Here is a 25,087-nt window from a genome sequence, read left to right as displayed (position 1 = left end):
CTAGCGGTAATCCACACAGTAAGGTTGTGACAATGCTCCTCGAATCGCTGTCCAAATCTCCACAGCTGTTATCTGAGGAGGAGAAGGAGAGAGAAGAAAATAGGAGGTGGCAACCAAGAAGCCTTTGACCTATGGGTGTTCGGTTCCCTCCTATTTATAGAGGTCCTCTGTCAACTTAACCATAATGGATCTTGCCCTATTAGGTATTGAATCTCCATCCAACCACCCAAGCCTCTTAGATTAGTGGATCTCTATCTAATAATCTTTCATTGACTCTTATTGGATCACATCCATAGGATCCAATAATTCAAGAGCTTATTGTTGGATATTCAATAAGGTAGGGCTCCAACAGATATCTCATACTCGAACCTTTATTCGTCGTAATGCCTATCATATGTATATGACTCTTTAGGCATAATATCGAGCTAACCGTGAGTCTTACCTATTAAAACTCTATCTGACTTAATGAATTATTATATTCATAATAATTCACTTGACTTATCGATTGCAAGCATACTAAGCGACTACGTCGCAATCCCTAGACGATATAAGAGAATCCAATCCATTGGACCTATCTGTCCTCAATTACCGTGTATCTATAATCCCTCATTCATCTAATACTCCAGAGACTGTATACCGAGCATGGTACTGTCAGGCTTATGTCGTTTCTACTAGAGTCTCGCTCTAATCGGATTCTCCCGTATAACTCTTTTTCTCTCAATCCGAATGATTCTAGATAGGGATTTATCTGAGTAAGAACACATAAGATATTCCTCTCATGACACCGAGAGTGGATGATCATCTATCGATACTCAATAGTCCTCGTAAGGTTAGTTGTCACTCCCGATAATCGACTATGCTAGATATAGACTTCTAGGCCTATAAGTTTGGTATCAAAGAATAAAGTACTCATATAGAACATCTTGTTGTCTTAAGTCTAAGAACTAGGTACATCATTGGGATAACGAAATTGTTGTCTGACAATGATGTATCATTAACCATCCAACATTCCATGAGTGGATACTCATTCTCCAATTAGCATTTACAGTATAGCTCGTGTCCCCACACGAACAGTTATGAGACCAACTGTAACATTTCATTAGTCCCATATCGGAAGTGGGCAATGAGTATGATTGACTTATATGGACCTGATGAGTGTATTATGTTTAATTCTCATTTAAATATTTTGGTCTATAGTAACTCTAGATGGTCGAGATGAGAGGAGCAACAATAGCAAAAGCAACCATTGTAGGGATCAAGATCCTCATCCACGGCCCACTTGATAATTCATTGTCCATAAATGTATTTAGAGTCTATCCTATCGAGGTGACTTCCGTTGGCATCGAATTTGAATTTTTATTAAAATTAAAATTTTCGGATGTGAAAATGGCATAAACCCTATACGATCGATTCGCATAACTGTTTAAAACTTATGAATTTTATATTTATATTTTACATATAGATTATGAAGATTCGTGTTATCACAATCTCCTCCATGTTATCATAATCTCTAAACTTTCAAAATCACTTTCTCACACGTTATCCAATCAATTGAACCTTCCTTCATATTTAATATTTAGAATCCCAATGGTGAAGTGACCTAAATACTTCAAATCTAATCGGACATTCCACTCTCTTTCATACGCGTCTTATCATACATTTAAGGGTGGGCCCGACTTTGACAGGAGAGAAATAAATAAACAAACTGTTGAGTCATGCTTCCGACGTGGTTGTATAAAGAAAGGGTGTGAGAGTGATTTGGCGAGTCAAAGTCAACTTAGTGGGTTTCAAATTGGCTGTCATTACGTTAGCAATGCTGATGTCATTCGTATTACTATCATTGAATGGCCACCAATCCACCATGCAGGCATCGCCAGCTGCATACAGAGACAAACGCACAGCCTTGCCTCACCACCATTCCTTCTGGCTATTTCGTGCTAATCGAATAGAGGGCTCGGCGGCATTCGGGGTTAAGTATGTGTCATATCATGCGACAGGATTAGTGGGATCATCGGAATGAGTTCCTACGTAGCAGCCTAAGCAACCCTTCTCTTTCTTTTTCTTACCAGAGAACAATAATGTGCAAAAAGAGAGGTCAGCACAGTACGTAGGAATTCAGCCGGCGTCACAGATCCACGGCTAAAGCGATTGTTGTTGATCGCCAGCATCCTAGCCAGAGAGAAGAAACTTCGTGGGTGGGTGGGCTACGTAAGACTTCCGACATGGCGTTGACCTGACGATGTTCTGTTTACGACTAACACTCAGGTTACGGATAATGAGATGATAATTCATTAACGATATTCTGTTTATTACTAATATTCATTCATTGTATTGAGTTTTTCATTAATATTTTTTTTAATAATAAATTGATATTTTGATGAGAAAACATGTTTGATAAGGAAAAAAAATATTATTCCATCGTAACTTGGATGTTTGTACGATGAAACCAACCAATTGCTAGCGTATACCAGCATCTTTCTCGGCTCTCCTGATGTAATCGATGTAAATTTAAATATCTTAAAACTTTAGTCTAACAAACAGTCATGTGACCCTGGGCACGAGTTTAAGGGTTGCCACCAATGGATAGATAAATGGTCGTAACGTGAAATTTCTCACCCATGAAAAACTAAGCTCTTACCATTGACACAGAACCACCCGTCTTATCCTTTTTTTTTCTTTTTTCTGAGCTGAGCTGAGTTGTGATTAAGAGTCGTATATTATCTCTCGTCTCGTCTGTGACAAAGAATCATATGCAAGGATAATCCTTTCTCAAATAATAATAATAATAATAATAATAAGAAGATAATAATAGTTTAAAATCAAATCAAATAAAAAAATTTATTAAAATTTTACAAAAAATAACTTTTTAACTTTAAACAGTATTGACTTGAGATTTGAATTAATCTATAATTATAAATATAATATATTTATAGATGTGAAATACAAGAGTAGTCCATAATCACTGTAACTCTATCTAATCTTATTTTAAAAAAATAAAATAAAAATATTAAATTATTTTTTTAAAAAAAAATATATTTTAATTTTTAAAACTATAATTTTTTAATCCTTAAAATTTTATATAATTTTATTTAAAAAAAATAACATATTAAATTATGATCTTTCACCTGCGTCTCTTCCCCAACTCATAAACTATTGAAAGGTTTCATTCATTCTGTGTAAGCGTATTACCTAAAAGTGATGCTCTCATGTGCGTAACAATAAAAAGAGAAAAACTTCCCACGCTTTCTACCGCGTGTCTGCCAAAAATATCGCTCGAGGTGGGGCCCGACTGCAGCATTCATGTAAAGGTTCCATAATTGACGGAGTGTGCACCTCTCGAAAGCACCCCATCCATGTGTGTGTCAATGTTGCCGATCCACCCTTTCTGATTCCATCAGTCATTAAAACCATACTACGGATAAATATGCATCATTATTTTAACTACTCCACTATGTTTTTACGATTGCCTCCTAATCAAGCATTCTTCAGTTACACTGACAGGTTTACTGTTTGCTTGTGGGGTCCAATCGCTCATCATTGCTGCCGATGCTTCTTCGTTGCTTCATTTCTTTTTGTTGGATAGCAAGAGAAAAGATGGGACTGACACCGATCGTCGCTGTTTGAATCGGACTTCCATGGCACAATTTTCGATTTCATAGCTCCTCCCCCTCCTCTAACCCTTCTGTATGCATCACTCCGACGATTGCAGCAGAGGTGGCCGTGAAACCCCAACACAAAGATTTGCTCGAAGCGAGAGGATTTTACCAGTTTCGATGGAGGAAGATAGAGATGATTCTTCGGCTTCCTCTTCTTCCTCTGGCATTCAGCCGCGGGGGTTGCTAGTACTGTTTGCCATCTTTATCCTGTTCTGCCTCCCCTCCCTCTTCTCTGCTTCCTTTCGTGGCTTTCGCGCGGTGTTCGTCAAGAACGGATGGGACACTCTCAACTTCGTCCTCGTCCTTTTCGCCGTCCTCTGCGGCGTCCTCGGCCGCCGGAACTCCGGCGACGACACCGGCAAGTCCCCCTCCGCTTCATCCCCGAAGGACGTCTGGTACAACGATCACTCGGCGCAGCTTAGCAGCTACCTTGATCACGCTGCGGTGGGCCATTCGACGAGGATGAGGAGGATGAGGAGCAGCAGCTCCTACCCGGACCTGAGGCAGGAGGCCGCGTGGGGCGGCGCCTCCGTCGCTGAAGGGTGGCAGTTCTTCGACGACATCCATCTGTATCGTCGGAGGTCGGATTCAGGTAGCTGGGAAAGCCAGAGGTTTGGGGGGTCGTCGGGCAAGGCCATTCCGGTGGCTTCGTTTGTTATCCGGCAGAGCCGTTCTCCGGTATCGAGATCTCCGCCGAGTCAGCCGCCGCCTACTCCTCCGACCACGGCGCAGCGGTTGCCCAAGAGGAACTTACAAAAGCTTCAGCAGAATGTGGTAGAAAAAGATGCGATCTTTGAAACGTGGAATTCCCAACCGCCATCATCCCCGCCAACGGCGCAGCCTCGGCGGCGACACGGCAGAGGGAGGAGCCTCGAGAAGTTTCCGGGGAGGGAGGTGGAGGGAGACGCGAATCCTGGAACAAGACATAGGAGGAGTAGGACCGTCGAGGATCTCCCAGATTGGAAGGTGGAGCAACATTGGAACACGGGAGCACAGAAGCCACACACGCCACATCCAACGCGTCGGCCACGCTCTCCATCGCCGCCGTCGCAGCCTCATGAGGTGAAGACGAACAATAAGAAGAGGAGAGGAGGAGGTGCCAAGGATATCGCCGCCGCCATCGCTTTATTCTACAAGAAGAAAAAGAGAGGGAGCAAGACGAAGAGGAGCCACGACGATATATCGCTTTACATGGGGGCATCTTCTTCTTCGCCGCCGCGACCCCGGTCTTCCTCTGTCTTGCACCACCTGTTCTCTCACAAGAAGAGTAAGAACCGAGGGTTTCACTCATCATCAACGTCTCCTCCGCATTCCCCTCCGTCGCCGCCATCCCTTCCTTCAACCTGGCGTTCTGCTAAGCAATCCTCTCCTCCTCCCTCGCCACCACCTCCTCCGCCAACCCGCCAATATAAGAGGCAAGCGCCACTGCCTCCGCCACTCCCTCCGGCTCCACCACAGGGTAAGCTCGACATGAGGAAAGAAAAGCTCAATCTTTCTGATTTCCCACTACCTCCGTCGTCGTCACCCCTTCCTTCGACCTGGCGTTATGGTAAGCAATCCTCTCCTCCTCCCTCACCACCACCTCCTCCGCCAACCCGCCAATATAAGATGCAAGCGCCACTGCCTCCGCCACCCCCTCCGGCTCCACCACAGGGTAAGCTCGAGAAGAGGAAAGAAAAGCTCAATCTTTCCGACTTCCCACTACCTCCGTCGTCTCCCCTACTTCCACCGCCACCGCCACCGCCGCTAGCATCCAGTTCACAAGAGCTGTTCTCCGACGATGAGGAGGCGGGGAACACTGACAGTGAAAGATTCGGGGGAACTGCCGCAAACACGGGGGAGAACGGAACGGATGAGGGGGCGGCGGTGTTCTGCCCCAGCCCCGACGTTGACAACAAGTCAGAGCTCTTCATTGCTGGATTCCGCGCGCGTCTGAAGCTCGAGAAGCTGAACTCGATCCGAGAAAAGCAGCGGCAGAGGCAGCAGCAGCAACAAGAAGAGGAGATCATGATGATCGGCAGCCTCTTCGGTGACGATCTCATCTAAAGACAAGCTTCGCCATCTCTCAGCGGCATCTGCTGCCGCCACCACTACCATCGAAATTGAGCTGTTAAATGCTTTATTAGCTGCTTTGTTGCTGCTGCTTGGTTTTAATCTTCTCGTAAATTTCTCTCCTTTGCTGAGAGTTACAGCAGTTCCAACTTCTCATGCATTGACAGAGAACCTTTGGCTACAATTTCAAGTCGACTAGACACAAATGGCTGCTGGCTGTTTCAACTTGTTATGGATCATCGACGTTCGTGGAGAAAATACAAGTAGCAGCTCTGAGAAATCACTGGGTACCCCCTGGCATTGCAAATGAGAAGGGTAGGTGGAAAAGGGGAAGGTTTGGCAGACCTATTGATCTAAACAATGGACCTCATAATCATTATCGAGTTGGAGGAGCAAATTCAAACTGCAAACTGTGGTGATCATAAGATGCTCTCCTATTTCTAAATACAGCACTTCACCGTCGCAAGTAATCTCAGACCACAAGCACGCACGGGAGATTCATTGCAGGTTTTGGTTCCCGGTACTCGGTACTAGTTTACTATCCAAACCATTGACTGAAAAGATGATTAAGCTCAACCCAACAACAATAGATGATTAAGTTCCTCCCTGATCGCTGCAGCAACCGTGCTCAAGAAGAAGTACGGTTCACTGCACCTCGTTGCAGCCATCTTTGACTCTACGTCCGATGCTCCGGTCATTGTTTCTGCATGACATTATAACACTTCTCAATTACAGGTCTTGTCATCATCAATGCTACGACATTCATCCCCTTCCAACTATCCAAAAACAAATGCATGTTGGCGTATCCAAATTTTTTAATCTCTTATTTGGTTATGATTTACTAAGCTACAACTTTCTTAATTGTCCACTATCAATGATCAACATCTCAGAGATCTCAGTCTGGTACTAAATCTAGCCTACAAATTATGGTTACGTCAAGATCGTTTCATCCTCCAAGCTATTCAAGCCTAAATAACTAAGTCCGTCATCCCACTGATATCATCGTGTACGACTATTGTAGAAGCCTGGCATAAGTTGCAAATCATTTTGGCAAATCGCTCATGCACTCGTAAGCTCAGCCTTCTATCAAAAAACAAAGCAAGAGGGAAGTACTATTGCTGATTATCTACAACATATCAAAGTTATCATTGATGACTTGATTTTGATAGGTCATGCGCTCAGTAATGAATAAGTCCTAGTTAATATTCTGAATGATTTAGAAGACGAGTACAAGGAACTCACAGTAGCAATTGGGACATGCAACTCACCTATATCATTCAAAAAATTCTATAATAAATTGACTGATTATGAGATGTATTTAAAACATGATAATAAGTTACGCGGACCAATCATCACAACTCAAGTCATTAAAAAAAATCAAAAAAAAATCTTATATGCTATCGCAACGTACTGTTGTGAGGCTAAGCTTTTGCGTCACAACTATTCGAGACAAAAAGATGGTAACCATCGAAGTCGAAGCATTACGAAAGCTCTCTGTAGCTGAGACCCAAAACCTGCTACAACATATGAGTTATCGAGATTTGGTTGTCAACATATTCATAAAAAATTGGGCTGTAGATCCTATTATTCTGAAGACTCTGTTCTCAAACTCGGATAGAAATCTGGTTTTATGAAGCTACAATACGCTGGACTCCAATCTTATCCAGAGATCAATAAATTAAAATAAAAATCAAAAGAATATCCAGAGATCAATAAATTAAAAAACATATAAAAAAATCGATATAAGATTTAACATGATTCAGTAAATCCCACCTAAATTGATGAAGTCAATTAAAATTTTCACTATGTGACATCAATTCATAGAGCAAATTAAATTAAGGCCTCAAGTTACATGAATTCTTCTGATAGACTCTCTCACATAAATTCTAAAAAATATATTTTTTTTTTCTTATTTTTTTAGAAATAATAAAGAGTATCATCTTTAGAGCATCCCTTATAAAAATTTAAAAATAAATGAGATATTTATAAAAAAAAATCAGATCCTAATTATTATTTTTTTATAAAAAATTTTCTATTTAGTATCTCATTGAGATAACAATTCTAAAAAACTTGAAATGCTTAATAATCTCAATAGAACCAACCTTATTGTGACAATAAAACCATTACAGTCGAGTGAGAATTGCTCGCCCGAAGTGTAGTTTCGGAACTCGAGTGATACGGAGAGACTGGAAATGGAAAACCACTGATTGAACAACAGAGGACGATGCTGCTTATTGATGTTTGAGTATAGAGGATAACGGAAAGCAAAGATTTACTTTATGAGATTTGGTCATGCTGCACTCGATAAGAATGGACGTTCTATTTCTGGAAGAAACCAAGAAAAAAAGTTGCGATGAAAGACGATTAGCTACAATTAAATAAAACGCGTTAAATGTGTTTGTTCTTCTTGCTCTGTCATTCATGGAGGAGCAGGATTTTTAGGGACTATCACATTGTCCTTTGACCTTGCGCAGCTTCCTGATAAGTTCCGAGACATACCTGAACCCAGAAAATTTTGGTAAGCTTCCAGCTGTGATCTGAAATATGAGGGAGACAAATCAATGTTTCCAAGACACAGGTGTCGCGAGGAACGGAGTCTGCAGCAGCTGTAATGATCGAGTTGGTTCGTGCATTAATTTCATCGTCTTCATTGTCAACTGACGATGGTTTCTTCTGCTTCATTGCGAATCACAATATCACTTGGATGTGCACAAGTCGTGGTGACTTGGGCTTCAAGCTTTGTAAAGATGTGACCTCGCCTTTCTGGCGTAGACAGACAAAGTCCGAAACTTGGGAACGCCAACAACGAAACGAGTTTCACGGGGAAAGCAGGACGACCACACGAACCAGAATTCGCGTCCAGGAGAACCAACATCCTATTTAGACAACCGATTGATCGGTTGGGTCTCCCAAATCAGAAGCTTCCCGACCGAGAAGCGGAGATGATGAACCCATTTGGACTCTGTGCTTACCACAATATTTTGCCAGTTATCTGGATGTTTTGTCTTCCAAAACTCGACCATGTAGCAAGTTACTCTGTATGTGTATGTGTGCTCTTCACCGGAGTTACTCTGTTCGAGAGAACCCAATGCCGGAGTCTTAGCGGAACAATATACCCACGACTGTGTCCACAGTGCCGAACAGCAGGGGGAAATTTGGGTGTCTACTCACTTTGTTCACGACAGTGTCCTTTGTTGCTGCCAGCAAATGAAGTGCAGGCAGGGAGAATATTAGCATCGATTCTGATTCTCCGAAGCTGGCGGATGATGATTTGCCATTTTCTCGGTCTTAGTTGCAAGTAAATGGACGGCCACTTGATAGATTATACATTTGTATCTGCCGGTTGGTTATCATTAATTGCATGCCCACTTCCAAGAAGGTTGGAAAACGTTAGACAAGATGGTGTGGTTCTTTTTTGTCAGTGGGTTGTTGACTTTTACTCGCATGTTTTGTTGATAGGCATTCGTTGCGGTGGCTTCGATGCAACTATTGAACCCTCTGAAAGGGTGTTTGTGTTCGTTCCTTAAGCGAATCTACGAGGAAACGCAAGGAGAGAGAATACACGCGCGTTGAATTCATCGTTAAGGAGTTCACACATCAGTGATAGACTACTGCGCGCGCATAGCAGCCACCGGCGAGCAGTAACTTTGCTTGGCATACAGACCTCAACAGTCTATAGACCACGTTGGTTGACTTACAATCTCTTCGTTCACATGAGGACGAGAGGGAAGGAGGCGTGATAAGTATCATGCAAAGACAGAGCGCGTACGTGGTCGACTGTTGTTCACTTCTTCTGCTGGCTAGCCAGCTAGGAATATCTCTCGAGGGTGTTCATCGGACAGGTTGCGGGTGGCTGCAGTATTATAAATAGGAATGCTCCGGTTGAGGGGCTCGGCGTCAGTCGAGATTGATTTCTCGCGACTGCTTTCCTACGTCTCGTTGCAGATCAACATGTTGTCGGAGATCGACGACTATCTGTTTCTTTTTGGAGATCAACAGGAAGAATATGTCATGCTGTCTCCTCTTGAGCATCAGATTGCAGAGGCAAATGACGATGATGTCAACCAAAACAAGCCCCTCGATCACAAGTAAGTACCGAGGTGACCTGAGCTTTTGCTCTTCGGTATCACGATTCATCCTTACCGTACGTGTGTGCGTCCCTCTGCTGGTGTGCAGAAATGGGAATAAGGCGAAGGGCTCGGTGACGGGGAGCAGCAGCAGTATGCGTACCAGAGTTGCATTCAGAACGAAATCAGAGATTGAGAAATTGGATGATGGATATGGCTGGAGAAAGTACGGAAAGAAGATGATGAAGAACAGCCCGAATCCAAGGTAATTAGATTAGCTCCATCTAGAATTTGAAGTTTCTTTTTTGGGGGTACCGATCGATGCATGTAGGGACTGCAACTGCAAGAAAGGCCACAAGCTAGCCATGCGTTGCGTGCTCCCTCTTTCTCATGCACGGTAGCATCTGAAGCCAAGGTGTGGGGATGCAAGTACCTATGAACACCCCGTTGTCTTGAACTAAAGAAACAAAAACCTAGCCTCATCCAAAATGGCCAATGAATGACTACTATTTTCTTATCCTGCACTCAGATTTGCAGCCACTCTTTCTGGCACACAAACACAAGACAAAAACATTTGGGATGTTCAGGTTCTGCAGCAAACTAAGAAAGGCAAGCAAATGAAATCATGACAGGAACTATTACCGCTGTTCGAGCGAAGGATGCAATGTCAAGAAGAGAGTCGAGAGAGAAAGCGAAGACTCGAGGTTCGTGATAACGACATACGAAGGCATCCATAACCATCGCGCCCCCTTGCCTGCGATACCCGCACCGCATCCAACGATCGGAAGACCTCATCCACGCAGCTTTTCTCGCTGAGTAAAACCAGGCAGAGATACTTGCCACGAATCCATGGAAAGAGAGGTCGCTCCCACGCAAAGTTGGAAGGAGGCACATTGCATGCAAACTCAGGTCGCTGATTCAGAGAAGAAGTTATTATACAAAAGTTAGCATAATTTGTTGATCTAGGAATCGTGAATAGAAAAGATGTAGCAACACAGACTTGGTGGTGTTGGCAGTCTTCGATCGATACAAATCTATGCATCTTTGTCACAGTGTTTTGTGGTTGGAAGTAGCTAATATGATGATACATGGATGCCTGGTGGCAGCAGCAAATCAGAGGTGTTGACGCCATGGAAGATTATAACAGCCAGGTTATACTGATGATAACAATCTAAAGTTGGCACTAAAGAGTTTTGAGACCTCCTCGAAGCGTAGGAAAAAGCTATCCACCAAGATTATTATTATTATTTTTATTAATTTAAAAACGATTTTTATTTCAGAAAATGGATGTCAAAAACAAGGATGACACCGCGCATCTCATCTTCCAAAGTCAATCCACGTGCATTATTACAAATTATGTTTCACACACCGTGACAACTCGACAATCTGTCTTCGACTCCGTCGACGAGAATCCATCCGGTGTAAAATAGTCTTGTCCATCAAAGTCTGTGAGCTGTAACCACATACGACCACTGACGTTTCTGCTCATCAGCAACCCATCAGACCTGAGATGTCGTCGTCCGTACGTCCACGTACAGCGCACCTACCGACGGGCCCCAACAGATGACTTACTCCCTCTCGGTCGCGTCCAGGCTTTCTTCCTTTTTCCAGAATGGTGCCGGTACTCGCCTTCTCTGGAGCCTTGAATGACTCTAGCCCGATTCTTTCTCTCTCTCTCTCTCTCTCTCTCTATATATATATATATATATATATATAGAGAGAGAGAGAGAGAGAGAGAGAGAATGGACCGATCCTCTCTTCCGAAGCCTTGAATTAATGCTTTGGTGATTCCTGGCTCGGCGACGAGCGATGGACGCGAGGCTGATGGGGCTCGACGGCCATCTGATGTCGACGCTACACCACCTAGTGGACCTCCCGGACGAGGTGGAGAAGGCACTCAACGCCCCTACTCGGACCTACGTCCGCGACGCCAGGGCCATGGCGGCGACGCCCGCCGACGTGAAGGAGCTCCCGGGCGTCTACGTCTTTGTCGTGGACATGCCTGAGCTCAAGCCCAACGAGATCAAGGTCCAGGTGGAGGACGACTGCGTGCTCGTCGTCAGCGGAGAGCGGCGCCGGAAGGAGGAGGAGGAGGAGGAGAAGGAGGTGAAGTACCTGAGGATGGAGCGGCGGATGGGCAAGTTCATGCGCAGGTTCTCGCTGCCGGACAACGCCAATGCCGACGTTGTCAGCGCCACGTACAAGGACGGGGTGCTCACCATCACCGTCGAGAAGTTGCCGCCGCCTGAGCCGAAGAAGACGAAGACCATCGAGGTTAAAGTTGCGTGATGCTGTCTTAATGCGCCTGCCGCCGGTCAACTGTTTCTCTGCTTGTGCTTGTTACGCGTCTCCTGTGGTTCCCTTTTGTCGATGCTAACGCGGGGTTATATATATATATATATATATATATATATATATATATATATATATATATATATATATATATATATATATATATTCTTGTCTTTTTTATTGCAATTTTTTGGATGCTGTTTTTGTTCACTTTGCATTGAATTAATAAGATATTTGGCATACATAATTTTGTATATTTGGAAACATCTTAGCTTTTTTTTTTGAAAAAAATATCTTTCAATTTTTCTCTTAACAATATATTTCATATGTTTGGAAAAGTCCCAATGTCATATGTTTTCTGTTTTTTTAAATGATATTCCTGTTTTGAATAATATAAGAAATATCTCTCATCAAATTAATAAAATAAAAAAAATAATTTAGTATAATATTTTGATCATTATAATTAGAATACTATAAAACTAATTTGGTCAAATCAACTTTAAATCTGAAAATTTATTATTATAATGGTGTATGAGCAATGACAATCAAAAAATAAAATATCATATCACTTATAATAATTTTTATTATTTTCAATACCTAAACAAAGATATTATAATAGTATTAAACAATACAATAAGAGAACCAAATAAAATCAAAATACATTAGAAATTATTTGATTTTGAAATCATATCACTTAAATAAAAATAAAAAAATAAAAATTATAATTTCTTGATCACGTAATATTTACTTAAAAATATTATAAATAATTTAAATAAAAAATTAATCTTAATTAAAAATTAATTATATTTTTTTTAAAAAAATATATAATATCATAATTATAATATTTTTAATATCTCAATAAATAATATTTTAATATTATTAAAAATATTATAAATGAGTCAAAATAAAATTATTCAAATGATCTACGCTAAGATATCTCTAAATCTGGCGAAAAGAAAAATATCAATGGGGATAGTAAGATTATTTTCGGTATTGTTTAAAATAAATACATCATTTGAGAAAAAGAAAAACGAAAAATAAAAATATTCTTAAAGAAAGATATGGTCAAAAGATCATTTCAGTGGCGCACCCTTTCGTGGCCGCCATTTTCTTAAAATAAAAAATAAAGAAAAAAGAGAAGAATACTTATGCGAGTTTCTCAAAGCTGCATCGTTCCTTCCCCGATCATCATCTCGTTTCGGGTGCATGCGCCTGCAGTATGTGGGACGCATCAATTTTGTCGAGACAACTTCCACCACGATTTCTCCGTCACGAAAGGTGTCTTGGCATGCCCGGATTCACGGCTACAACCCGCTTTCGTGCCTCGACGTGTAACTCAAGTCGTGGCATGGAGCATCCTCCCCCTCGCATCTCATCTCATCTCATCTCCCACGACCAAGTCTCCGCTCGGCATCGGGAACCAATTAAAAATAAGAAAGCAAAAGAAGAGAACGGAGACTGCGAGAAATGCACACACCAAGGCGACTGCGGATCAACCCCCTCTCGCTCTCTCTCTCTCTTCACCGCCCCTTCCTCCTCTCCCCTTCCCCCTTATCTCGAATTTCTTTCCCTTGAAGCTTCGATCCGCTTAATCCCCTCCTCCCCGGTGGTGTACGTCTCGACGGTTCGCCGTCCTCCGAACTTCGGCCGCCCAGATCGGCTTCCCTCGCACGCAGATCGGACGGGTTCGAGGTCCGGGGTGGAAGATGCCGTCCTACGCGGATCTGGACCGCCAGATCGAGCAGCTTAGGGAATGCAAGTTCTTGCCGGAGGCGGAAGTGAAGGTCCTCTGCGACCAAGCCCGGGCAATCCTGGTTGAGGAGTGGAACGTCCAGCCAGTGAGGTGTCCCGTCACCGTCTGCGGCGACATCCACGGACAGTTCTATGATCTCGTCGAACTCTTCCGGATCGGAGGAGAGGCGCCCGACACCAATTACCTCTTTATGGGGGACTACGTAGGTCAGAAGAAGGGATATTTTGTTTCATTGGTGTTACCTGATGGGTGTATTATTGTTATCTAATTTTGATTTTACTTGCTTAGTGAATACTGATTACTTCTATGTTCAGTCAGTTCACTTTTTCTTTAGTTTTTAGTACTCTTCTGCTTACGGTTAGATGATTATTTGATATGCAAGTAATACAACCTCGTGTTCTGGTTCTGCAACATGAGGATTGAAATCGTGTGGAGCAAATTGTAGCTTGTTGAGTGAGAACTTTATTAGTTCTTGTATGCTGGCCTTTTTTTCTTTTTTATTGTAATTGCATGCACTTAGTTGGTCAGAATGTCATATTGAAACACTTATAGAGGACAGAGGCACATCGCTTGATATCTAACATGCTTCATCGGAAGTATTATAATTTTCATCTTCTGTTTAGCTGAACTTTCCACAAGGATGCCAAAAACATCATATTTGGCAACACCAAAGGCGAAAGGTGAACAGATCTCCTGTCTTAGATAATGTATGATATTCAATGTTGGTCCGATGTGTGATATTATACTATCTTGGGCAATATCATAGGCAAATGGTGAATAGCATATTCTGAACAATAATTGTTGCAAGTGTTAGTAAAAATCGAGAACAAAGAGATCCTTATTCGGAACAAAGATTGCAATCAACCACAAGCACCCTGCCAAAGGCCCAAAATAATCCGTGGATATGGAAAACATGACTGTTGAAAAATTGAACGAATGCTTGGGTCCAAATTTTAAATTTTTTTGTGTGCCTGATGTTACAGATAATGAATTGTGAACATTAGTAATGTGCAAATGCATTTGGATCCTTTTCTGTTTTATAAAGAACTCCTGTGATTTTCTTATATCCCATTTGAAATATTATAACGTTATATACTAGCTTCCTAGCCTTATGTATATTTATGTTCTGTTTCTCCATGCAATAAACTAATTTTTTATGATAAAATGTAATGTAAGTTTCTATACTGTCACTTACATGGTTCATATTTTTCCTCACATACTGTCACTCACATATGTATTTTCCCATATGTTAAAATTGCAATGCTGGGATTGCACTTGCTGTATTCCTTATGAGCTGTCATTAGATATTCCAAGTATCTTCTCTTTATGTCAACTACTATGTTTAATGCAGATCGTGGTTATTACTCTGTTGAAACAGTCACACTTTTAGTGGCCTTGAAAGTTCGTTACAGAGATAGAATTACAATCCTTAGGGGCAATCATGAGAGCCGGCAAATAACTCAAGTGTAAGTGTCTATTTCCTCTTTTACAGATGAGATCTGATTTCTATAAGTTTAACTAGGGATATTATAGAGCTCAATGTTGGCAAAATATCCATGTAGTTGATCCCAAATAGAGAGGATGCTATCTTTTCTTTGTTATTTATTAATTAGCAATTTAGATACTATCAATGCAGAGTTTTAATTGAATTTAAATTCTTGATCTGAAAGCAGTTGGTACAGGTCTTGGAACGAGAGTCAGGCAGTGAATTTATTTCCTTATTTAATTTTAATAAAAATCCTACTTTAATTGGATATCATGGATAATTGTTTTATATGACTACCGGAGTTAGCTGGTTGATGTAAATTTAAGTTATACATATATGTCTCATAGATACACTGAAAATTTCTTGTTGCATATAACTTGTCATACTTTTCTCTAGTACTCCTCTCCTCCTTTTGTCTTCTATTACTGCAGCTAACTTTAATTCTTCAAAGTATCCTTGATAGTCTTTGGAGTTTGTTACCTTGCTATATGGAATACAGTAAATTATAGTTGTTAATAACTAAAAGCCATAAGAAAGTCACATCCTTGTAAATGGGAAGTTGGAGGTCACCGAATCACCGAATGTGCATGTAATTACAAAAGATTTGAAGATCTTTATTTAATTTGGCATAGTGTTATGGACTTAGCTGGAATTACCTAAGCTATGAGACATCCTTGCAATATTTGTTCACAAAGGGTTAGGTTAGAAGTAATTTCGTACTGGTCTCGAAGGACCTGCAAAAGAGAAAGTTGATTAGATTTCATAAAAGGATCTGCAAAAGAGTAATTTCGTATTTGTTATAGATTTCATAAAACAAGTCTCAAAGTCTCATGGAAAGGCACAACAAACAAGCAATTCAACAAATACTTAGCGAGAGAGAAAACAAGGACTTTGAAAGAAAAAATGACAGCCACAAGTCAGCAAACGATGGCTCAATCTAGTGTTGAGGAGTAAACTTTGCTGAAAATATGTACTAAGGTGTTAGTCATATAAACAGCATTGTTTATAAAAAGATAAAACCTCGATTTCTCAAATACAGACATGTAAAACACATTGTTTGTGCTTGCGCTTTTTATGCCTTTGAAAACCTCTTTTATCAAATCCTTCTATTGTATCTCAGTAAATATAAACATCTGATGCAAATTAAAAAAGAAGTGAACCTTCTACTCTGCATATAATGGGAGTTCACTCATCGTAATAGTTTCTAATTGGATGAATTCCTTGGTCTTCCATGGAATCTAAACAACTATTACATGTTCATGTGTCATGGAATTTTGGTTTCAGGTATGGTTTTTATGATGAATGCTTGAGAAAGTACGGGAATGCAAATGTGTGGAAGTATTTTACTGATCTATTTGATTATCTGCCTCTTACAGCACTCATTGAGAGTCAGGTTTGGCTTGTTCTCTTGTTTACCTAACATTTATATATCCAATTTAGCCATTTTTAAGTTTCTTAACAAGTGGACTTTGTTTACTGTTGTAGATATTCTGTTTGCATGGTGGTCTGTCCCCATCCTTGGATACATTAGATAACATCCGTGATCTGAACCGTATACAGGAGGTATGCAAAAATCATAATATTTAGAATTATTAATAGAAAGCATTAGCAACAATGATGACCAGTGAGCATGGTTAATACTTAATAGATTAATAGATAAAAAAGGAGGATGGTCCAGTGCAGTGCAAGTCTTTCGCCAGTGTGTGGTTTCCAAAGCTCAAACAGACAATCTTACCCATATTGATGAAGTGGTGGTCTCCATGACCTGACCCTTTGACACCCATGTCACAATAGAGCAACCTTCATGGCACCAAAGCTCATCACCAAACTTTTTCTGTAATCAACATCGAAATAATTTTTCTTGAACTAATAGATTCTTCCTTATGATACAACAGCAAGTCTTTAGAGGTGGTGGTTTTATCTTGTTGTCCTTTCTTCCCTTTAAATACTGTGATGTTTCTGACTTTCCATCATATACCTTTGTGAGCTAGAACTTGGTTTTGGTTTTAGTTTTTCCTCTTCTTTTTCCTTTGTATTTTAATCCAGTCAATGTCACTTAGTTTTATGAGCACTCAACTTCATGAAAGGTTTTAAGGTATTAACATATTTTCAAGAAATTCAGTTAAACTTTGTTTAAATAATTGCCTTTGTTGTTGTTTTGTTTTTGTTGATAGCTGTTAACAAATCCAACTGGCTAGATACTCTACATTCTGCAAAAATACAATTTTTTAACTAATGCAACCATGTGAATTGACTGCAGCCTGGCTCCACGTACACTTTTGACCACTGCTGAGCTGGATCAGTATGACAAAATTATGGAGAAACCTAATTTTCTAATCATTCCTAACCACATTCCAGAAAAAATGTTCTGAGATGGCTAGTCCACTGGAATTATTTGGAACTAAGCAATGTGAGATCCATATATCATGCGTCCAACTGGTACATGGCCGTGGAATGGTTTGTTTTTCGTTATATTAAATTCTGGTGTAATTCTCTAACATGTAATATTAATATCAAACAATTTGGAGGATTAGAACGTACCAAGATCATATCTGACGTATTAACATAAGAAGTTTTGAAATGAATGGTTTGTACACTTTCCTTTAATACGCAGAATAATGATAATAAATAATGTCCATCAGAAATACTCTTAAAATCTAGTGTACCCCTACTTTATTTTAGAATTTTGGTTTGACTAGTTTTACCTTTTTTTCGTGATCAGGTTAAATAGGTAGCTTTTACCTCTGTAAAGACAACCATACTAGTTCCTTTTTTTTAGTCTAATGTTTTATTTTTCTTTATTTTTTCATAAGTGTTCGTCATGCTATTTGGTGTTTCTGCCATCTTATTGGGTTACATAGTTTCCATAAAGAAAATGTAAATGCTTATTTGGTTTATAGGTTCCACATGAAGGGCCTATGTGTGATCTTCTCTGGTCTGATCCTGATGATCGGTGTGGATGGGGAATATCACCAAGGGGAGCGGGATATACATTTGGACAGGACATTGCACAGCATTTTAATCACACAAATGGTCTCAGTCTTATTGCCAGAGCTCATCAACTTGTTATGGAAGGTTTCAATTGGTGCCAGGTGGGTTGAAATGTTAGCTATATATATATCAAATCATTTTGTAGGTTTAAATTAATGTTTTGTTTCTTAAGGTGCATTTCATATCGATTGTTGTGCTGAGAAATTATTGTGAAAAATAACACGCAAATGACTGAATGCATGAGATAGAAATGATCATGAAATGCATGTTGGAATCAGTTGGAGTTTCACATAAATGCAACAGAAACAACTCAAAACATTATTATTCTGTGAACTTCTCTAGATATATGCACATGTGTATATATGTACTATCAAGGATTGCCACCTTGTGGCACTACAGGGCCTGCTGGTACTTTCCTGGGCCGGTACAGTCAACATGCCTTTGTGCTTGCCAACAAAGGCAAAAACTGTAGCCACATGTTGGCACTTTGGCACAAGTCGACATGGAATTTGCTGCTACCTTGCTGGTATGGTACATCTAAACCTGTGTCAACACATACTGTTTGGCATGGCAATTCTTGTATTCTACCTTGTTGCTTAATGTGTTGTTCTCTTCTTTCAAGCATTCTTCATGCTTCTGAAGTTAGGGTAGCCAGATCAAATTCTTCCCTTTGCATGTTTACTACATATGATGATTCACTGGTATGTTGTGTGGTTATTTTGTTAAATTTTTTCCCCATTACTTATGTGTAGCATTGTTCATGGTTTTTAGGACAGACAAGCAAAAGAAAGTAGTTCCTGCTGTATGTTTTCTGTGTATGATAGTTCTCAGTGTGCTGCCTGTTAAGTTTGGTTCTACCTATTCAATTAGATTGCATCATTAGAAAGAGTAGGATTTTAGAATGGGCATCTTCAATCTGTTGATCATTACCATAACTTGTGGGTTGCTCGAGTCAGCTCATAATCATATTTTGTAAAGATTGTCTACAGTATATCATAATATAGTGTGTGTGAATTTCTTCCAGGGATTCATGGTATTCCTCCAAATTTTGTTTCTTTATGTGAGAAATCACCAACTTGATTTAAACATTTTGCATATGTTGGCATGACTGCAGGACAAGAATGTTGTCACAGTGTTTAGCGCACCAAACTACTGTTACCGGTGCGGTAACATGGCAGCAATATTAGAGATCGGGGAGAACATGGATCAGAACTTTCTTCAGTTTGATCCAGCACCACGACAAATTGAGCCCGATATGACTCGCAAAACTCCTGATTACTTTTTGTAGACTTGATAACCCTTGATTGACTCAGAACAATGTTTATTCACCTTACCATTTGTTATGTAGATGTGTCCTCGAAATGAGTTTTGGTAGTTGGGGAGAGCATCACGGTTCCAATTGTTTGTTTGGAGTGCCGAGTTACACTGTTGATGCTGCCCACTTCTTGAGGACTTTGAAGGGAACCTTCAGCGTGCAGTGCTGTTGTATCTGAAAGACAATGCCGAAGCAGCAATAAGCAGCAAGATTTTCTTGTTTGTTTCGTACGGATGGCTGCCTTCAGCTGTCCAACTACAAGTTATCCAGTTGATTGATCTTTTATCCTCTCCTATCTCATCATATTTATGGACAATACTGCTATAAAAACAATAAGAGGGATGATAGGGTTTTTGTTTTTGTTTTCTATTTTGTCTGACAAACGATATTCATTTTATATCCTGACCTTATCTCCCATCTTATGTGTATAGAAAACGAAATTTCATAGGATAGTCATTATAGTATTGGAAAAAACGAATATAATTTATGTAGAAGGGAGTCATGTTATTTTTTCTTTTATTGAATAAATGGTCTCGTTTCTGTGTTCCTATTATAGGAAGTGGTGGTGGTAGTGGAGGTGCGGAACGAGACGATGCATCATGCTACATGATGGGGAATGAACAAAGGTTGTGTTCCTTGCATCAGGAGAGGGAAACAAAAAGGAGGATGCATGAATGAAGGAGAGATAGAGAGGATGGGTGTACGCTGTTAGATTGAACATTCTTGTACTTTTGGATCCGCTTTGTTGCTCTAGCATCCGAGATTGTTTGTCGAAGTCTTCCTCGACCTAACACAACACACGAAAACCCTAATGGGAATAATATAATTTGTTATTCTCTTATCCCATAGCTAGATTAGCTCTCGACGACACAAACTCTACGACAACAATAATAGTCATCAGGGCGTTTTTGGATCCACTTTGCTCTAGTATCCTAGATTGTTCAATGACCCTAGTTTTTTTGTCTTCAAATGCACTAATGCACATGGTTAAAGTCTTCCTCGACCGAAAGCCTTAATGAGAATGATATAATTTGTTATTCTCTTATCCCATAGTTAGATCAACTCTCGACTACACAAACTCTATGACAATAATAATAGCCACACTTTTGGATCCGCTTTGCCCTAGCATCCGAGATTGTTTAATGACCCTAGTTTTTTTGTCTTCAAATGCACTAATCCACATGGTTAAAGTCTTCCTCGACCTAACATAATATGTGAAAGCCCTAATGAGAATGATATAATTTATTATTCCCTTCATCCTATAGCTAGCTCAGCTCTCGACTACACGAACTCTATGATAACAATAATAGTTATTGGTCATAACACCGGTGAATGTCAGTCAACCAACTATAACAATCCCAATATTGGATGTTCACGTTCGATAGCACCCTTAACAAAGGGTGCCCCACGGTCCTCCATTGCCAAAGTGAATGGACCCCTCAATTCCAAATCGATATGCTCTATTCGGAAGCCCAATCAATAAACTTTGACAATCATGCTATAAGAGCGTAGATTCAAAAGATGGGCAAGTGCTTGGAAGATATATGCAAGGAGTTTCACCTTAGTACTAAGAGGAGTATGCAAAGGGCGTATTGAGGTTTCCCTTTATCTAAAAAAAAAAGAATCAATTCCCTTGAGCTTCCGCCCCTTAACGTTGGACTCACAACACCAACCAAACTAAGCATGTGGCCTCAAATGACCATCTACAGTGCATTGGATGCTATAATGTGTCACTCCTTCATAACGAGACTCTACATCATTACCTAAAAATGATATTCTTATCTATAACGTTTTTAATTATACCTTTTTCCTAGCTTATAAACAAGTTTGAACAACACTTTATTGGAAGCTGTAAGTCCAAGTGCACCACAATGGCCCTTATAGAGATTCGGTAAGGGAAGAAATACTAGCAAGCTTCATCTCAAAGTTCACTAGTGAGACTAGAGGGCTTGTTGACACAGATCCCTTATTGCTCATCAAAACTTCCATGTTTCGATTAAGATTATCTCAATTCTTTTAGTTGTTAGTAGAAACCATTTGGCCTTCTTTCCCAAGTTACTCTAACAAGCAAACTAGTATATCATTGTGGAAGCCCCCGTCTTAGAGAAAATGTGTAATGAAGGGTGAAAAGGATAAGGGTTGGATCGAGGATTGACTCAACTCGAAGGAGCATATCAAAGAACGTATTTGTTGAGGATACCTTGAACGTTCACTTTATGCATAAGCATAAGAACCATCCCATGCCTGAAGAGTTCCATTGAGAGGAAGTCATCATTGAGGGAATGGTATTAGGAGGTCATAACACCTCGGCTTGCAAAGTGTATGCAATCGTGAAGCATCAATAACTCGAGGGCAATCTGAAAATCACTTTCAAGGAAGAAAAGATAGAGCACCTTAACCCCAAGCACGATGACACTCCTATTATCTCTAACCTAATAATACATGTATTAGTAAAAAAGGTCATGATTGGCATAAGTAGCTTTGCTGACATACTTTATTATGATACCATCCAAAAGATGAGCCTACTACTAATAATTTTACCTTGATGTCCTTAATACTTAACAAAATTCATGGGCAACTCAATCTCACCCATCCACATTGTTTGCCTCTATGTAACATTTGGGTTAGTTCCCCATTCAAAAATAATGATGATGAAATTTATGGCCATCAATATCCCATTGGCCTACAACACTATTATCGTCAGACTTACGCTAAATCAACTTCGAATAATAGTTTTGACTTACCAAATATCCGTGAAGTTTCCAACGAGGCCTAGAGTTAAAGTATTGAAGGATAACTTAAAAGAGTCACACTAGTGACATTTGATAATAATTTCTCTCCCAAAGTAGACTCTAGCACTTGCGTTGTTTTTGGACCACTCCGATCCATCAAAGCCCTCTTCACATCTTAAAGCAATTAAGCCACTCATTAAAGTTCCTTTGGACAATGCCCACCCAAATTATACCATCAAGGTTAGAGTAGCAATCCTAGGTACCAAGAGGGTGGAACTCATTGACTTCATGAAGGCTAATGCTGAAGTCATAGTGTGGTCCCCAATTAACATGTTGGGAATCGATTTGTGTCACATGATATTACTTAAATATCTCAATCGATACTCATCTAATGAAGCAAAGACTATAAAAATTCACCATGGATCAACTACAGGCCATTGGTGATAAAGTTGATATACTGTTAGAATCTAGGTTTGTTTCTAGAGTTCAATATTTGCATTAGCTCACGTAATCAAGAAAGCTAATAAAAATTGGAGAATGTACATTGATTATACTAATATGAACAAAGCATATCCGAAGGACTCTTATCACCTACCTCATATAGATCAATTGATTGATGCCACTTCGGGTTATGAGTTATTAATATTTATAGACATCTTCTTAGGGTACAATTAGATTTAAATGGCCTAGATGATTAAAAAAATGTACTTCATTTATCACTGATTGAGGCATGCTATCGAGTCATATCATTTAGACTTAAACATACGGGAGTCATATATCAAAAAATGATAAACTGAATGTTCAAGTCTCAGATAAGCTCTAATGTCGAAGCATACATCCATAACTTGATAATGAAGAGCAAATTAGTTGACACACATTACTTATTTGATTAAAATATTTAAAATACCGAAGAAGTTCAAGATGTGACTCAACCCGACTAATTGTATCTTCACAATCAACTTAGTAAAAGTTCTTTAGCTTTATTGTGTTTTAGAGAGAAATATATATGAATCCTAAGAAGGTAAAGGCTATACAAGAGATGTAGCCCCAAAGTTGGGTCCAATGGCTGATAGGGTGTATTATGATGTTAAGCCACTTCGTGTCTAAGTGACCTCAAGTAGTTGCGACATTGGCCTAGTCCTCAAGGTGCTAACCTCAAAAAATTCTATGATATATATTTTGAATAAATAATGATATAATAAAATGGCTCCTTTATTGTTATTATAAGTTTTTACATTATACAATTCATGTCTTTATAAATTTTGAACTCTAATAGAATCGAATCATAGACAAAAATAAAAGAACAAAACAAGGCATAGAGGCTCAAACAATGAAAGATAGGTTGACAACAATGAACCTAAAGGCACCAACATCTAATAGAGAGGCCTGATCATCGTTGAAGTCTATCTTCATGTCCATTGGAATAGTGGCACCCTTTGCATACTTGGGGTATCTTGCCTTGAATCAAGTGAAAGATAAGAGATTTTTGTATTTGAATAAGACATCCCTTAATCTGAGGGGCCCCTTCTTGAATTCGTGGGACTCCTTATATATTAGGATCATCTTATTGCTCGTTTCAAAACTAGCATTGCCTTGGCCTCTAAACTCTCTATCTAGCTTAGTGATTCGAGTGTTCAAGGCTTTGATTTCATCATAATGCTTTAGAAGCTCATCTTCCATCTCACGGTTATGCTCCCAAATCATCTTCAAGTGGTCGATTTGGCTGGAGTCATTTCACATAAGGTTCTCCATATATTGTTGGAACTTGGCTAACTTTATTTTTTGATTCACCACTCTAGCTTTGGACTTAGCTAATTTCACCTCTAAGTTGGCGATGACCTGCAAATTAACTCACTACTTCAACTCCTCCATCTCATCTCGGAGCTATGCAAGATGATGTTGCTTGAGTCACAAACTCAATTTATTAGCCCCATGTTATAATAGTGATATGTCACAAAGTGATGGTATAATCAAAAGATTGATATAAGATTAACTGAACCATTACTTAGCAAACTTACTAACACCATATTTTTCACTGAGATATCTATACACCTGCTTGAAAAGAAGAGAGATAAATGACCCATACATATATCGAGTTACAACATGCCCATACTCACATGCAATGTTAGATGCCTTGTGGTTCACTAGCAATGTGTCCCCTTTTGTCGAGTTGGGCATTCGACATCCTCAATACAAAGGAAAGAGATAATTTAGTTCATGGTTGGGATAATGGTCGCATGCTGGCAATCCTAATAAAGGTAATCAAATAGTGCCATGAGTTAGATATTATATGAGAGAGTGATATTATCCTTTGGCGAACGCACCAGGATGAGTGAATGGCAGGGGGAATGAAGCCTAGCCTCCAATGCATCGACATATAGGCAAAGATATCTATACATCGACTCATAAAAGTGGATCTCAAGCCAAGGTACCTCTATATAACACTCGGCTAGAATGGAGTACCTAACACATTAGCACTCTAAAAACTTAGGAGTCAAGATAGAATCTCAATCATAAAAGCTCTTTATGGTCTGAAGCTCTTTGAAAATCTTTAGATCCACCCTTGCCATTCCCTTGGAAGAGGAAGGCAACTAGACTCCTTTTGACCTTGGGCTATTCAAGGAGAGGACTTTGTCATGCTTAGCCATTTGTTGGATAAGACGATCATCTCTTAATCTATGCTAGGGAAAGAGATGGTATTTCAGAATATCAAGGTGCTAAAGGAGGAAAGACTTAGACGACA

General features: G+C 39.8%; 4 protein-coding genes across 7 annotated transcripts; all 4 read left to right on the top strand.

The window, feature by feature from the left end:
- The first annotated feature begins 3,773 nt into the window (after positions 1-3,773).
- LOC135642963 (uncharacterized) lies at positions 3,774-5,702 on the top strand. The gene has a single exon (XM_065159444.1). The coding sequence runs from the start codon at positions 3,774-3,776 to the stop codon at positions 5,700-5,702; it is 1,929 nt and encodes a 642-aa protein (XP_065015516.1).
- A 3,829-nt stretch (positions 5,703-9,531) lies between these two features.
- On the top strand, positions 9,532-10,888 carry LOC108953383 (WRKY transcription factor WRKY24-like). Of its 2 annotated transcripts, none has more exons than XM_065158089.1 (3): positions 9,532-9,796; positions 9,885-10,040; positions 10,305-10,888. In XM_065158089.1, the coding sequence occupies exons 1-3, from the start codon at positions 9,582-9,584 to the stop codon at positions 10,402-10,404; spliced, it is 471 nt and encodes a 156-aa protein (XP_065014161.1). In that variant the 5' UTR covers positions 9,532-9,581; the 3' UTR covers positions 10,405-10,888. The 2 variants fall into 2 exon arrangements, 1 of the variants encoding a protein (XP_065014161.1); XR_010497885.1 differs by having other exon boundaries at positions 9,551-9,796; positions 10,408-10,888.
- A 612-nt stretch (positions 10,889-11,500) lies between these two features.
- LOC103992687 (17.0 kDa class II heat shock protein-like) lies at positions 11,501-12,153 on the top strand. The gene has a single exon (XM_009412496.3). The coding sequence runs from the start codon at positions 11,585-11,587 to the stop codon at positions 12,062-12,064; it is 480 nt and encodes a 159-aa protein (XP_009410771.2). The 5' UTR covers positions 11,501-11,584; the 3' UTR covers positions 12,065-12,153.
- Positions 12,154-13,481: 1,328 nt separating this feature from the next.
- LOC135643444 (serine/threonine-protein phosphatase PP2A-1 catalytic subunit-like) lies at positions 13,482-19,979 on the top strand. Of its 3 annotated transcripts, none has more exons than XM_065160403.1 (6): positions 13,486-14,026; positions 15,172-15,286; positions 16,591-16,699; positions 16,792-16,869; positions 18,220-18,398; positions 19,412-19,979. In XM_065160403.1, exons 1-6 carry the CDS (start codon positions 13,774-13,776, stop codon positions 19,482-19,484), a joined length of 807 nt encoding a protein of 268 aa, XP_065016475.1. In that variant the 5' UTR covers positions 13,486-13,773; the 3' UTR covers positions 19,485-19,979. The 3 variants fall into 3 exon arrangements, with proteins under 3 accessions (XP_065016476.1, XP_065016475.1, XP_065016474.1); XM_065160402.1 differs by having other exon boundaries at positions 13,489-14,026; positions 18,207-18,398; XM_065160404.1 differs by lacking the exons at positions 18,220-18,398; positions 19,412-19,979 and adding an exon at positions 17,567-17,745 and having other exon boundaries at positions 13,482-14,026.
- The last annotated feature ends 5,108 nt before the right edge of the window (positions 19,980-25,087 follow it).

This window comes from Musa acuminata, chromosome BXJ3-7, assembly GCF_036884655.1.
Source record: "Musa acuminata AAA Group cultivar baxijiao chromosome BXJ3-7, Cavendish_Baxijiao_AAA, whole genome shotgun sequence".
Lineage (NCBI taxonomy): Eukaryota > Viridiplantae > Streptophyta > Magnoliopsida > Zingiberales > Musaceae > Musa > Musa acuminata.
Note: the sequence above shows the minus strand (reverse complement) of the source record. Positions and strands in the feature narration are given on the sequence as shown.

What these genes read in the sequence shown, in the direction of transcription:
- LOC108953383 (XM_065158089.1), top strand. Translation starts at nt 9,582, where the DNA reads ATGCTCCGGTTGAGGGGCTCGGCGTCAGTCGAGATTGATTTCTCGCGA. An exon ending in AACAAGCCCCTCGATCACAA is followed by an intron (nt 9,797 to 9,884) that starts GTAAGTACCGAG and finishes GCTGGTGTGCAG; the next exon opens with AAATGGGAATAAGGCGAAGG. An exon ending in AAGAACAGCCCGAATCCAAG is followed by an intron (nt 10,041 to 10,304) that starts GTAATTAGATTA and finishes TCCTGCACTCAG; the next exon opens with ATTTGCAGCCACTCTTTCTG.
- LOC135642963 (XM_065159444.1), top strand. Translation starts at nt 3,774, where the DNA reads ATGGAGGAAGATAGAGATGATTCTTCGGCTTCCTCTTCTTCCTCTGGC.
- LOC135643444 (XM_065160402.1), top strand. Translation starts at nt 13,774, where the DNA reads ATGCCGTCCTACGCGGATCTGGACCGCCAGATCGAGCAGCTTAGGGAA. An exon ending in CTTTATGGGGGACTACGTAG is followed by an intron (nt 14,027 to 15,171) that starts GTCAGAAGAAGG and finishes TGTTTAATGCAG; the next exon opens with ATCGTGGTTATTACTCTGTT. An exon ending in AAGGTTTCAATTGGTGCCAG is followed by an intron (nt 18,399 to 19,411) that starts GTGGGTTGAAAT and finishes GCATGACTGCAG; the next exon opens with GACAAGAATGTTGTCACAGT.
- LOC103992687 (XM_009412496.3), top strand. Translation starts at nt 11,585, where the DNA reads ATGGACGCGAGGCTGATGGGGCTCGACGGCCATCTGATGTCGACGCTA.